Source organism: Gopherus flavomarginatus, chromosome 1 (assembly GCF_025201925.1).
Source record: "Gopherus flavomarginatus isolate rGopFla2 chromosome 1, rGopFla2.mat.asm, whole genome shotgun sequence".
Classification (NCBI taxonomy): domain Eukaryota; kingdom Metazoa; phylum Chordata; order Testudines; family Testudinidae; genus Gopherus; species Gopherus flavomarginatus.
Window position 1 is genome coordinate 235,183,806 of NC_066617.1, and position 15,293 is coordinate 235,199,098.

General features: G+C 42.3%; 1 protein-coding gene across 4 annotated transcripts in view; it reads left to right on the forward strand.

The window, feature by feature from the left end:
* The window catches only part of ARHGAP6 (Rho GTPase activating protein 6), a 532,224-nt gene that overhangs the window by 465,890 nt on the left and 51,041 nt on the right, over nt 1-15,293 (forward strand). For all 4 annotated transcript variants that reach the window (XM_050963496.1, XM_050963506.1, XM_050963515.1 and 1 more), the window contains one exon: nt 8,261-8,332. In XM_050963496.1, coding sequence (XP_050819453.1) covers nt 8,261-8,332 — 72 coding nt within the window. The remainder of the gene's footprint in view (nt 1-8,260; nt 8,333-15,293) is intronic.

A 15,293-nucleotide genomic window follows, 5' to 3' on the forward strand; every position in this document is an offset into this window, starting at 1 on the left:
TGCCGATTTTGCCTGGCACATGGCTGCCAGCTGGGGTCCCGGCTGGCGACCCCGCTCAGCACGCGCAGCTGGCTGGGTGAAGCAGGGCCTGCGGCCAGGACCCCATACTGGTGGCAGGCATGCCCCTTGGCTCCCCCCTCACCATGCTCGTTCTGCAGCTCCCAGGAGTGTGAGCCTCCGGGGCACGGGGCCCTGAGCCTGTTGCGGGAGGGGCGGCGGCAGCTCACACTTCCAGGAGCTGCAGAGCCTGAGTGCAGCGAGGGACGAGCCAGAGGGCGCACGGGGCCCACTGCCAGCATGCATCCACTGCAGGAGCCCCTCCCCGGGGGGCACCAGTCTGCAGCCCGGGCAGGCGCGCCCCCCGACACCCCGCTCACCGCACTCGGGTTCTGCGGCTCCTGGAAGTGTGAGCAGCCGCTGCCCCTCCCGCAGCTCCCCCTCCCGCAGCTCCCCCACTGCCTCAGCACTCCATGTGGAGCCAGCGACTCACCAGCATGGGCCTGGTAAGGGAAGTCCCGGGGGGCAGTCAGGTAGCAGGGGGAGAGTTGGATGGATTGGGAGTTCTGGGGGTCCTGTCAGGGGGTGGGGAGTGGTTGGATGGGGCATGGGAGTCCCCGCGGGCCTGTCTGGGGATGGAGGTGTTCATAAGGGTTGGGGCGGTCAGGGGACAGGTAGGAGGTCCGTTCCTAGGGGGGCAGTTAGGGTGGGAGGGTCTCAGGAGGGTGCAGTCAGGGGACAAGGAGCAGGGAGGCTTAGGTAGGGGGTGGGGTTCCAGGAAGGGGCAGTCAGGGGACAAGGAGTGTGAGGGGGTTTCTGACCGGGGCAATCGGGGTGGGAAGTGGGAGGGAGTGGATGGGGGCTAGGGCAGGTCTCTCCCCTCTTTTTTGATTGTTGAAATATGGTAACCCTAGGCGAGGGGGGAGTCAGGGGGCGCATGGGGGCTGGTACCCACATACATCCACTGCAGCCTACAGGCACCCCCGGGGGGGCACCGGGCCACAGCCTGGGCAGGAGGAGTGGGAGGGCGCAACTGCTCCCCGCTAGCAGTGCCACCGCCACCTTTGCAGGGCTGCTGCCCCCTGCACCACGCCGGCTCCGCCATGGCTGGGGCTCTCTGCTGCCGCAAGCAGGACGCACTGGCTCTCTGGTGCCTCCAGAAGGTGGCTCCTCCCTGCCGAGCTGCTGCAGTGGCCCAAGCCCGACAAAGCCAGTGAGTGGACTCGGAGCGAGGACCACCTGGGTGGGGTTGGGAGGGCTCGCAGGGGGGCTGTGCACCCTCCAGGGCAGTTCAGGGGGCGGTGAGGGAGGAACCTGGTCTGGGAAGCAGCCCCTGGGCATGGCTGGCCTCTGGGGTCTATAAAGGCTCATTGGGGATTTGCCCCTCAATGAACTGATGGGCAAGGTGGAAGTTTTGCCTAGGTGGCAAAATATCCTTGCACTGGCCCTGCCCAAGGGGGTGCGTGCATCCCAGGTTAGGAACCACTGCACTAAACTGATAAGATCTGCATTTTAATTTAATTTTAAATGAAGCTTCTTAAACATTTTTAAAAACGTGTTTACTTTACATACAACAATAGTTTAGACTTAGAGAGAGAGAGACCTTCTAAAAACTTTAATATGTATTATCGGCACACGAAACCTTAAATTAGAGGGAATAAATGAATACTTGGCACACCGCTTCTGAAAGGTTGCCGACCTCTGATATATGCTGAAGGCTAGATAATAGCTGGATGGGCATGGGGGTTGCTTTGTGGTTTAAGCACCTTCTAACCGCAGGTTAGAATACTAAACGATATTTCATTGTAGATAGCACTATACTTTCAAAGCACTGTGCAGATATTAGCTAATTAATCTTCAAAGCACTACAGTGAGGAGAATGAGTAAATTTTGCTTGGGGATAATAATACTTACCTATTTCTGGGGAATGCTTTGAGGATTACTTCTATTCTCAAAGCACTATACAGAAATTAAATAAAGTGCTACATAAATGAAAAACATTATTATTTATTGTTAGTGGACTGGAGAATGTTAAGGTTAAGATTTCCAAAGCTTTCTTAGTGTGCTGAGTCCCTAAGTAGTTGCAAATATTTCCAGAATGCCTTATGCCTGACATAACCAAAATGAATGCATCAGAAATCGCTACCAAACTATTTACATATTAAATATATTTGATTTAATCATGTGCTCTGATGGGAAAAAATTGATTTTCCGTCCCCTTGGCTGGAATAGAGCTACTAGCATCAGATTCTTCAATAAAATTCTCAAAGGTCTTACTTTTCCATCTGTCTCACTTGAACCTTCACACTTTATTTTCTTGTCTTTGAGGCAGATCCTCAGCTATTGTACCGGTTCATAGGTCCGATGATAGATCTATGATCAGTGATCCCTCGAAATTCGAGGATGATTATCTTCCATAAAATGATAGCCAGTTGTGATCGGTGGATCTGCAGGTAACTAATGAGACCATTCTGGGATCCACAGATCTTACCAAAGTTGGAACAGACATTTCCTGGTGGATGGTGAGAATCTAGACTGTTGAGTTGGGCTGCAGCGTGTTCTTTCTTCCTTTCTCATTTCTCCAATTCCTGTTCTCTTTGTTGGGTTTCAAAATGTTGGGCTCCTTTCCTCAAGATCCTTCTCCATTTTTGTCGGATGAAGGCTTGGGTTTCCTATGAGTTTATGTCGATGTTGCACTTCTTCATGTTGGCTTTGAGGGTTCTTTGAAGTGCTTTTTTTGCCTTCTCCTCATCCATTGGCTTTGACCCAGTTGTGAGAACATGACCTGCTTTAAGAGCCAATTGTTTGGCATTCAAAGAACATGACCAGCCCAACATAGCTTCAATGCAGGAGGTTTTGGCTTGGGACAAAATGCTGAGGTTGGTGCGTCGGTCATCCCTCTTATTTTGGAAGATATAGTGGAGGCACCATTGATGGTGGTTTGGAGCTTATTGGTGGAGCACTTTAGTTTTGTTAAGTATCAGAAGTGTAGCCATGTTATTCTGTATCCACAAAAACGACAAAGAGTCCAGTGGCACATTAAAGACTAACAGATTTATTTGAGCATAAGCTTTTGTGGGTAAAAAACCCATCTGAAGAAATGGGATTTTTTAACCGTGAAAGCTTATGTCCAAATAAATCTGTTAATCTTTAAGGTGCCACCGGACTCCTCATTGTTTTAGTTTTGTTGCTGTTGAGTGTGAGGCCTCGCTGGTTATAGGCCTCAGAGATAATGTTGACTTGTTTTTTTTTAAGATATTGTGAGTGGGCGCACAGAGCACAGTCATCCACATATTGGACTACAGTGACTGATTTAGTCAAAATCTTTGTCTAGGATTGAGGCTGAATAGCTTGCCATCCATTCTGTACTGGATGTCAAGTCTGCAGGGGAGCTTGTCAGTGATGAAAGATGGAGAAGGGTTGGAGTGATGACACAGACTTGCTTGACTCCTGTCTTGACTAAGAAAGGGTCCATTTTGGATCCATTGCTGATGACCATCACAGATATGTTGTCATGGAAGAGTTGGGGGATGGCAACAAATTTTGGCAGGCATCCAAATTTGAGGAGCATTCTCCACAGGACCTCATGATTGATGGAGTCGAATGCTGTCATGAGATTGATGAAGGCCCTGACTAGAGGTCAGTGTTGTTTGCAGCACCTTTCCTGAAGTTGGCGGGTAGTCAAGATCATGTTGCTGGTACTCCAAAATGGTCTGAATCAACATTATGATTCTGGAAGGGTTTCCTCAGCAATGGGAAACTGTCAGTTGAGGAGAATTTTGGCAAGGATCTTTCCAGAGGTGGACAATGGGATGATTGCTCTATAGTTTCCACAGTCTGATTTGTCTCCTTTCTTGAAGATGGTCACAATCATGGCATCCCTAAAGTTGGCTGGGATTGCTTCTAAATTCCAGATCTTGAGGATTAGGGTGTGAAGCTGACGAGCCAGTTCTTCTCCTTTGAAGATTTTGGCAGGGATTCTGTCAGCTCCAGATGCCTTTCATCTGTTAGATGGCTTTCTTTATCTTGTTCAGTGCTGATGGGGTTCTAACGTTCTCCTTGAAGGGATGTTGAGGGATTAAATCTAAGATGTTTTCATCAACATTGGAGTTACGATTCAGGAGGTCTTCAAAGGGTTCCTTCCATCATGAATTGATTGATTTTGTTGTCCTTGAAAATGTTGACTCTATCCCTGGATCGAAGGAGAGTTAACCCTTGGGGGCGGGGTCTGTAGAGGGCTTTGGTAGTATTGAAGAATCCATGCATGTCATGGGTGTAGGCAAGTTGTTGGATATCCTTCACTTTGTTCTCCCACCACTTGTTCTTCAACCCATTTCACAGGTTTTCCTTTATATCCACCATCAACTCATAGCTAAAGTTCAAAGGAAAGGAATGGATGATGACCTACACTACCTGATGAGTAACTTTCCCCTGGTATTCTAAGGCTTTCTTTCTGTTCCCGAAGGATACACTCTGCTAAAGACTCTTCTCTGAATTCTCTTTCTCCCCCCGCCCCCCAAACTGGTCCTTTTTTCTGATGCAAACCCCTTCTCTGGTCCTGACAACTTGTGCACTATGTCCCAGCTTGCAAAGGCACATCACAAAGATGTAGAAGCTAAGGCTCACTCGTGTGTAAATTGGGGCTTTGCGTGCGTACATACATTTGCATGTGTTCAATCCTGAATTTTTGTGTGCAGCAAGTGTTACTCGTGCATTTTTTAGAATTTTGCCCATATTTCTTGTGCCAGTGCTTGACACCGCTTTCAGCTGAGTGTATTGAGAGTAAAACAGCATTGCTCTAAATATGGTCCTTTTCATAATGTTATTTGGGCAGAAAGCATGTCTTTTGGCTGTCTGCAACGCTATTATAGAATGGAAGTTTCAATGTCTAAAATGTAGAGATACCAAAATCAGTAGACATTTATAAAAAAAAAAAAAAAAAAAAAAGAAAGAAAGAAAGAAATTCACATGGAGGATATCTCCAAATGTGGGGCAAATTCTGAACCTGAGTTGAATTATTTCTGATTTACACTGTGTATCTGAGAGCAGAATTTGACATTTTATTCTAAAATCTGTTATGCTTTTTTGTTCTTAACAGGGACGGTATTCAGATTTATATTTGAAAGTGCATAAAAATAGCTCTGTCTACCTAATGGTAAAAAGTATGAATAATACTGTTATATGGTAAGATGTCTGCTGAATAACCCTAATCATAAAGCCTCTTTGTGAAATTGCTTTGTATAAGAAAACATGCTGAGGCAATATTTGTTGCTCTTGCTACCATACAAATGAAACAAATATAGTATATGTTTTCTTTTGTGTATTACAAAAACAGCATGTTAAGAGTAAACATGCGTTAATCACTAGCTAGAGTAGTGCCTACATTCAATATAGGTCTATTATAGTTTTTTGATATTAGAACACAAAAAAGTGACAAGTTAAAGCAGGCACATAACTTAACCTAGAGCATTGAGTTTATACCTGTTATAATGTCATTTTTGTTGACTTTTCATTATATTCTTAAGAAAATAATGGTAGCCAGGCTTTTGAAATATTTGAGTCAAGAAGAAACCTGCCTACCGTGCAGCATGAACTCTTCAGTGCCTAATACCTCATAGAATTTTTTTTTTAAATGTACTATATTGAAACAATTGTTCTTCTAAAATTCTTATCCATCGGAACTGATCTGGACATACACAGATTGAAAACTCGTTGTCTGATGAATCTGGTTTTTGAAGTTGGTCAAATAGCAACCATCTGACATGACTATCAGTATTCTTCCTTGAGTCTTGTTTTTCTCCCTACCTGTCCCCAAGATATTAGCTGTGTATCAGTGTAACTGAAATATAGCCCCATGACTACAGGTGAGGCATAAGTAGTAGGATTGTGGAGTCTGGTTTTTCTGCTTGTCTAACAATAACACCTAATACTCAAGCAACTCTCTGCTAGACGACTCTCTGACACCAAATTCTACAGGCCATTACCCTCTGATCCCACTGAGAGGTACCAAAAGAAACTGCACTATATGCTCAAGAAACTCCCTGAAGAAGCGCAGGAACAAATCTACATGGAGACACCCCTAGAGCCCCGAGCAGGGGATTCTATCTGCCACCCAAGATCCATAAACCTGGGAATCTTAGATGCCCCATCATCTCAGGCATTGGCACCCTGACAACAGGATTATCTGGCTATGTGGACTCTCTCCTCAGGCCCTACACTACCAGCACTCCTAGCTGTCTTCGAGACCACTGACTTCCTAAGGAAACTACAGTACATTGGTGATCTTCCAGAAAACACAGTCCTAGCCACTATGGATGTAGAAGCTCTCTACACCAACATTCGACACAAAGACGGACTACAAGCCATCAGGAACAGTATCTGCAATAATGTCATGGCAAACCTGGTGGCTGAGCTTTGTGACTTTGTCCTCGCCCACAACTATTTCAGATTTGGGGACGATTTATACCTTCAAGTCAGCAGCTCTGCTGTAAGTACTCACATGGCCCCACAGTATGCCAACATTTTTATGGCTGATTTAGAACAATGCTTCCTCAGCTTGTACCGCTACTATACTTGCGCTACATCTTCATCATCTAGACTCATGGGAAGGAGACCCTTGAGGAATTCCATCTGGATTTCAATAATTTCCACCCCTCCATCAACCTCAGCCTGGACCAGTCCACACAAGAGATCCACTTCCTTGACACTACAGTACCAAATAAGCGATGGTCACATAAACACACGCTATACCAGAAACCTACTGACCAATATACTTACTTTCATGCCTCCAGCTTTCATCCCAGACCATATCACACAATCCATTGTCTACAGCTAAGCCCTCAAATACAAACACATTTGCTCCAATCCCTCAGACAGAGACAAACACCTACAGGTGTTCTTAAAACTACAGTACCGACCTGGGGAAGTGAAGAAACAGATTGGCAGAGCCAGAAGGATACCTAGAAGTCTCCTACTACAGGACAGGCCCAACAAAGACAGTAACAGAACACCACTAGCCATCACCTGCAGCCTCCAGCTAAAACTTCTCCAGCGCATCATCAAGGATCTACAACATATCCTGAAGGACGATCCCTCACTCTCACAGACCTTGGGAGACAGACCAGTCCTCGCTTACAGACAGCCCCCCAACCTGAAGAAAATACCAGCAACTACACACTACACAACAGAAACACTAACCCAGGGATCTATCCTTGCAACAAACCCCATTGCCAACTCTGTCCGCATATCTATTCAAGGGACACCATCATAGGACCCAGCCACATCAATCACACCGTCAATGGCTCGTTCACCTGCACACCTACCAATATGATATATGCCATCATGTGCCATTAATGCCCTTCTGTCATGTATATTGGCCAAACTGGACAGTCTCTATGCAAAGGAATAAATGGACACAAATTAGACATCAAGAATTGTAACATTCAAAAACCAATAGGAGAGCACTTCAGTCTCCCTGGACACTTAATAACAGGCTTAAAAGTGGCCATTCTTCAACAAAAAATTCGGACTTCAACGAGAAATTGCAGAACTGGAATTAATTTGCAAACTTGACACCATCAAATTAGGCCTGAATAAAGACTGGGAGTGGCTGGGTCACTACAAAAATAATTTTCCCTCTGTTGATACTCACACCTTTTTGTCAACTACTGGGAATGGGCCACATCCACCCTGATTGAATTGGCCTTGTTAGCACTGACCCTCCACTTGTTGAGGCAACTCCCGTCTTTTCATGTGCAGTATATTTATACCTGCCTACTGTATTTTCCACTCCATGCATCTGATGAAGTGGGTTATACCCCACGAAAGCTTATGCCCAAATAAATGTGTTAGTCTCTAAGGTGCCACAAGGACTTCTAGTTGTTTTTACTGATACAGAATAACACGGCTACCCCTCTGAAACCTAATACTTACATATCATTTGAGATCTTTCCACTGTGCAAACTGGTGTGTGGGTGGATGTGCATACTATGGTCCCACCTCCTCCGTAGACCCTCTTAGGAGCACAGAATGGAAAGAGTCTCAGTGCTCTCCTGAACTCAAGGATTGTGACTGTCCCTGGCATTTGTCTCATTCTCACTCACACACACACGTATACGTACACGTAAAAGGCTCCTTATACCCTTTCCTCTCTCAGTGTGCCCACTCATGCAATTGACAATTTAACCGTATATATTCTAGTTTATGGATAACACTACTTCAACTATTCTTTCTCCTCACATATTTCTTATTCTTTCTCTTATAGATGGACAAAAGAGGAAAAAATCCTTAAGAAAGAAACTGGACTCATTAGGGAAGGAGAAAAACAGAGATAAAGGTACAGTGAAGATTAAAGAAGTACATATGTATCTAATAGCTGTACATTTTTATGAAATTTGTATACTGAAATGGGTATCTTCTGCAATAGGACTGTGTTACCTAAACTAATACATTATCTAGTCATTTATTCCCCAATAGAAAAAATACTATATTTTATATTGTATTTTTTGTCATTGCCATAATCTAGCTGCACTGTGCAACATAAACTTTTGTTACGCAAGCAATATTTTTTTCCTAGCAAGCGGAAATTATTGTTTAAAACATGGCAAACTATCCTTGCTACTGTACAGTCAGTTTCAGATAAGTTCAGGGTGACACATATATAGCCAAATTTGTGAGGACACCTAAAACCATACTCTAAAGTTGCACCCACAGTTTTGTGCTTGTAGATAATTGTGTGTCTAACATTGCAGTCACTGTTTTAGAAGACGGTCTAGAAAAGTTGGCCTGGAATCAAAAACTATAGTTATGAAAGAGCATTAATGGCATTTAGCATTCTGACATGAATGTTGATATACTAATTAACTGGAAGAATGGAGCTTTGAAATGACATTTTGTAACTAATATAGCTACTGAGCCAGTGTAATTTTTTTAACTATTTGTGCATTTCTAGAAAGGGCACATGTTTGTTTCAGTTTGTTTTGTTCGTTTTTTAATGACTCATCAATAAGGCTCCAGGTTGATCTGAAACGTGTGTGAATAAACGTTATAATTAAGCTTTATCACATTAAGATTACTGATAAATTTCAGAAAAAAATGAAATACCTATGTCATGTTTATTTTTAAAGATTTTTGTAATAGTTTTTCTAATTGATTTAGGTGATTCAATAGCCTAACTAAATTATGAGCATTATTTCCTGAATAAGTTAATGCAAATACACTTAATTTTCCTTGCCTTTCGTCAAATTTCCAGCTTTTGGCCTTATCTATTTACCCATATTTTTAATCACCATACTTTTCCAGGAGTTTCTTATAACCAAAATTCAGTTTTAAAATACAATTGAACAAATTATAGTGCAGTGCAGACTATTACATGCTACAACAGAGTGAAGTATTAATTTATTTCAGTTTTATTTTTCTTATGACTATAGTTCTATTCATTGAACTATTCAGGACCATATAGAAGCAGTCTACACACACACTGAATACAGCAACCAGGTGGAGGCAACTGCGCCAAAAGACTATCATCCAACAAGGTCTTGGTAGTACATGGAAAATGAGGGGTCTCATCCTCCACTGAATTGTGGATAGTTGACACTTTATAAACTATTGCATTCAACAGCATGACTCTAAGACTAGATTACTTGCCTGCAAAAATCCTTAGGCTCTTGAGAGCTAACTGCTTGTAATTGGAACTTGGTTTAAAAAAAAACACCTGTTGATGATTCATTTGACAGAATAGAATCTAGCTTACTCTCCTGCAGCAGTGTCACTCTGGAGTGATAAGAGAAGAAATATTAGTAAAACCTTACGTTTGTCACTAAGCGTAGCAGATGTAACATTGAACACATACAGAGGCAGCAGAGGGGGAACAATCAAATACAGTACAGAAGAAAAATTCTGCTTTCCCTTTATTTTTTAGTAGTTTACATTTAACGTGCATAATGTAAACTACTAAAAAATAAAGGGAAAGCAGAATTTTTCTTCTGCATAGTGAAGTTTCAAAGCTGTATTAAGTCAATGTTCAGTTGTAAACTTTTTAAAGAACAACCATAATGTTTTGTTCAGAGTTACGAACATTTCAGAGTTACAAACAACCTCCATTCCTCAGGTGCTCATAACGCTGATATTTTATTCCTATATTTTATTTAACTCTGATACTTTTCTCCTTTTTGAACAAAGAATAACCATATTTTAATTTTTTCTTTCAGTGTGTGCTACCTTGCACTTGACTGCAGTAAATTTAATCACCTACCATGTTGCTCAGCTTCCTAGGGTTTTTTTTTTCCCTCACAGTCTTCTTTAGTCTTGAGTAAACTAAGTAATTTAGTTTTGTGAGAAAATTCTGTTTGCTATTCATCCCATTTTCAAGCTAGTTAATAAACAGATAGTAAACAACACTGATTCTAGAACTGATTTGTGACATTTTTTACCATAAACTCCTTATGCACAAGGAACTGGCCACTTGTTCCTACACTCTGTCTTCTATCTCTTAACTAGTTTTGAATGTGTGGCAGGATTTTATCTTCCATCACAGGGTTTTGAGCTTCTTTAATAGTCTTGAGAAAATCTTTATTTTCAAGCTTTTTTGAGAGTCTAAGGACTTGTCTATGTCTGTGTAGTGCATTAATGTGCACCGGCTGGGATGCAAATTCCACGGCACACTCTGTGTGTGGACCCTGCTGAGGCACACTCAAAGTTCCCTAGTGTTTGTTGATGTAGGTCACAGTACTATGGCAATGTGCAGTAGGGAACTTTTAGCAGGATCCACTCAGATAGTCACTGTGTGACACGTTAGTGCACACTAACACACCATGTAGACAAGCCCTAAATAAATTTTATCTCCTTGTTGTCCTTTAGCGGGTGTACTGTTCTCTAGTGTAATAGCTGATTGTAAAGATGAATTATGTATTTTGTAACAGTTCAATTACTTTTATAGTACCATCAAAAACGTTTATTTTCCAGAATTGTACTTCCAGAGCTATTTCAATGCCTCTTTTCTTTCTTTCTTTCTTATGAAAAGAAAACTTCTCACTTTTGTTACATGTAAATGCTTGCCCTAGGATTACTCTTTTCCCCATATTTCACTATGAAAAAAATCATTTAAACAATATCTTTTTTTTTTTCATCACTCTAGCCTTTTAAAATGTTTCTTTGTTGTGTATAAGTTTGTTTCATCCAACCACTGACTCTGGCAGGCTCTTACAGTACTGCTTAGATACTTATGAATATTTTTTTCTCTATATAAGGTATTTGTTCTTCAGATTTTTTTCTTAGCTGTAGCATGTTACCTGCCAACAATTCCCATTCTGTTAGCATATCTTAGGCTGAATTTTTGCTTTTTATTGGATATGTTTTTTTGAATGTATCTTGCTACATAGGGCTGAATCATTACTACAAGCAAAGGGCAACATATTGTTTGTGCTTATTCCTTCTTGTTTTTACTTACTTCCTGGTGTTCTGTAATACTTATAATAACTCTAACTACACATTTTTACCTGTTTCTGTGCTGATTCTATGGATTTTAATTTCTTATTTTTTCCCCTTTGGGCTGTTTCAAATGTGTCTCGCTTAACACCTCCCCACCCTTTCCAAACACTCTGTCTTGAAGTTCAATACCAGAAGCCTATATGTTCCACTCCTGCAAAAAATAACATACAGGGGAACAAATGTGTGGAGAAAATTTCCTGTTCTATATGAGCCACAGAGTCCCCATTTTCCCTTCTTTCTTCAGAGGCTGCTGGATTGATGGAGTTGGCAGATAGGTAGGCAATAATGTAGAAAAAGTGAGCAAAGGCCCAAGAGACCGTAAGGATCCTGGTCCCCAGCTGTGGAGTATGTTCATCTGAACAGAAGGGTTCCCTCCTGCACTGCTTTGCATGCAGCTCCCTCCCCGGCCTGCAAGAACAATAGCCACTGCCCTGAGCTGTGACTCTGTGGAAGGGAACCACAAAGCACTCACTGGGAGTAATGCTGCCCCTTTAGAAAGCCATTTTGCTGCTGTTACATGTGGATTGGCTGCAGGTTTGAGGCATGAAAGGGCTGTCTGTGTATATTTAGCAGTATATTATATTTAGCAGAGTGGGTGATGTGGCCAAGGGAGGAGTTGGGCCACCATCAGGCTTAATCACTTTCCAACTCTGCAGGTCCTCACCATAGTTTCCCTTGTGGATTTGCTCTCCTCTCCACTGCACATGCAGTATATGAGCCCCAGTGACTAAAATGTGCCTCTTGGTATTGTTCCCCTCTGTGAGGATGTGATTACACTGTGATGACTATTAATGAGCCAATCCCCCAAATAATGGTCTCTGTGTTACTTGAGTGCAGGTCACAGCTAACCTCCCTTCTTTTATGCTTCACAATGAGCAGAGTGTTATCCTCATCTCTTGTGTGATGTTTTTTTGACAAGACTTTCTACCATTTATTTTATAAAGAGAATGTCTCCCAATATAGCGCAACTGATACAAAACAAACACTCAGCTCTATGGATGTGGGCCATACTACACACAAAAACGGGTCACGAGCACTCACTCATTCACGGTTACTTGTCCCAAGTTCTCCTGCGACTAGTGACCCAGCCTAAGAGATTGGGCTAGTAGCTCCTCTCTTCAGGGCTGGGAAGGGGGCACAGTTAGGGCAAGGAAGCAAATAACACAGGTAGAGCAATGTGTCTAGGTTTCCAGAACACCCGTTATGGGCTAGATTATGGCTGACCTTTATGTTGGTGCAAAGAGCCTTCCCTTCACTGGAGCATCCCCTGAGCAGGGCCTGCTGCAGTTGCAGATCCTGCGCTTTGAGGAGCCCAAACACAGTTACCTCTGTGATTCCCCGGGGATGAACAATGCCTGAAAAGGGGCAGCAGATGGAAGGGAGAAGGTGGGGCCTTGCTCCCTGCCCTCGGGGACTTCTCCCTCTGCGCTAGCCCTTAGGGAAGGGCAGGCACACTGTGGGAAGCAGGCTTGGGAAGCATTGTTTTTCCAAGAGGTGCATCCTCTGCTTGATTTCTCCCAGATGGTGCATCCCTGCACTATCCTCAGCAAATCGCAGTGCCCTAGAGGTACAGTCTAGCTTCATCTATCAAATGGGGCACAATAACACATACTTTACTGGGTATTGTGTGATTTAATCACTGATATTTCAGGATCAGATCTAGTTCTACTCACTTAGCAGATTATAGCTATATCTATCTATATCTATATATAAATAGATATATACTTTTATTACTTCTGCATGAGTGAAAGTATCAGTAGCCAGATAAGTCCCAGTGTTTTCTAAGGTCATCACAGACAGCAAAAGAAAACTGCATGTTCTTTAGTTAGATTTATATCAGTGTTTTGTCATTTTTGACAGCTACATCTATCATCATTTAACTGAAAAGGAAAAGGTTCAAAAACTTAAGTACATTTTTGTTTGTTTGAACTACTTTGAGTGACTCATCACAGCAGGATACAACAAACCTTGCCGGATGTGAAAAGCTAAACATTAGAGCAAGCACCCCACCCAAACATTGTAGTCAGTGTTTTTTCTTCTCCACCTCCTTGTATTTATAGTCACTCTGGCCATCCCTCTTGTTGTCTGTGTGTGTCCCTAAGCATTTTCCAAACATTCTGTTTTGCTGCTGACAGTGAGAGTGCTCAGTTCGGGCGAGTAATAAAATGTCAGTGTTGATCTGAATGGGATGCCTGGCATGCTGACAGCTGAGATCCTGTTCCTTACAAATTCACTTCTAATTTTGATGACAGGAGAAATAGAGCCATTCATCTGTCCCTAGACAGTGATATGGGTGTTAGTTTAAGCATCCCTTCTTTGACTGTGCACCCTTGCATTCCAGAGATAGATGCCTCCTCAAAAGGATTTCTCCTGCAAGATTTTATCAGTGAGCTGATTCTTCGCTCCCTCTCCCACAGCCTTCTCTTAAAAACATATAGTGAGGTATTTTCCTTGAACACTAAACTAGAACCACTTAATAAAATTCAGAAGGTACATGCATAGTGGCATCATTGTGGGAGTTTAAGTCTCTGGAATATGGTACAGTAGGATTGTTCCGTTTTATTTAAAATATTTTATGCTTTCAAAAAACACTAGAGATGGACCATGAAACTTTTAAACTTGATTTGTTCAGCAACTGAGAATTATCTGATTTGCCTGTGTTTCTGTGTGGAATGTAAACATTTAGGGCCCAATTCAGCCTCCTGAACATCAAGAAGGCTGTACCTGGTGGATTTTTTTGACCAAGGGCATTGCTGGTTATTTCTAGAGAAAAAGCACTTCTTTGAATAAATATTTGATTGGTCTTTGCAGCCAGAAATTCTGGAAATATTCTTCTTCCATGCTTATTTTCCACACATTTTCTGTGAATTTAAAAGTATTTCTTATGTTTACACTTAGGCTGCTTCAGTAATAATTAACTCTAATGTTGTCAGTATGCCTTGGGTTATTCTAAGAAGAGAAGAGTTCCATAATAAATACAAAAAGTTTTTTTTATTATAGTATTTTTGTTTCAGGCTTTGTCAGTGCCCTATTGTGTTTTGTTTTATTACATTTCTAAAACGTGCCTCTTGTGATCTCTAAGCATCTGAGCAATTTTAAAAAACACATTATGTCACTTCTGTACTAATGTCAACTAAGGGCTTAAGGGACTCTTCATTTAAAAAAATCAAAATCCTTCACACAGAAAAAGACTTACTAAATCAAAGCATGGTGGAAGGCCATGTGATCTTAGACCAGCTAGCAAAGTTCCAGTTGCAGATCCCTCACTGAGAACATCTTGGGTGAAATCTTCACTCCACTGAAGTCAGTGGAAGTTTTGCCACTGACTTCAGTGAAGCCAGAGTTTCACCCTGCCTCCAGTCTTCAGACTCTTGAATTTAATTCTTCTTTGAGTGATCGTGTATGCCCATTCCACTGTAGGTGTGTGTGCACCTCATGCACAGTTGTCAGAGATTTTTTCCCTCAGCACTATCCATCGGGGCAGCAGAAATGCCCTCTGGGCCCTGGCACCACGACACATGTGTAAAGGGCCACGCTGACCCCAATCTCCCTCGGTTCCTTCCTCCACCAGTGACAGTTGTTGGACCTCTGATCTTTGTATCTCCAAGTCTTCCCTCTTATAGTGTATATGATACCTGTAGAGTTAGTTTTTGATCTCGTGTAGTGTGTTTGTACATATTGAGATATAATAAGTTTAGGATCTTAAATTTCGAGAGTGGTTTCCTAGTTGGATACTGGGCTTGGTTCTGGACTAATACCTGGCTTCAAAGACTGTCAGTAATGTAATAAGTCTATGCCAGTGAGCTGCC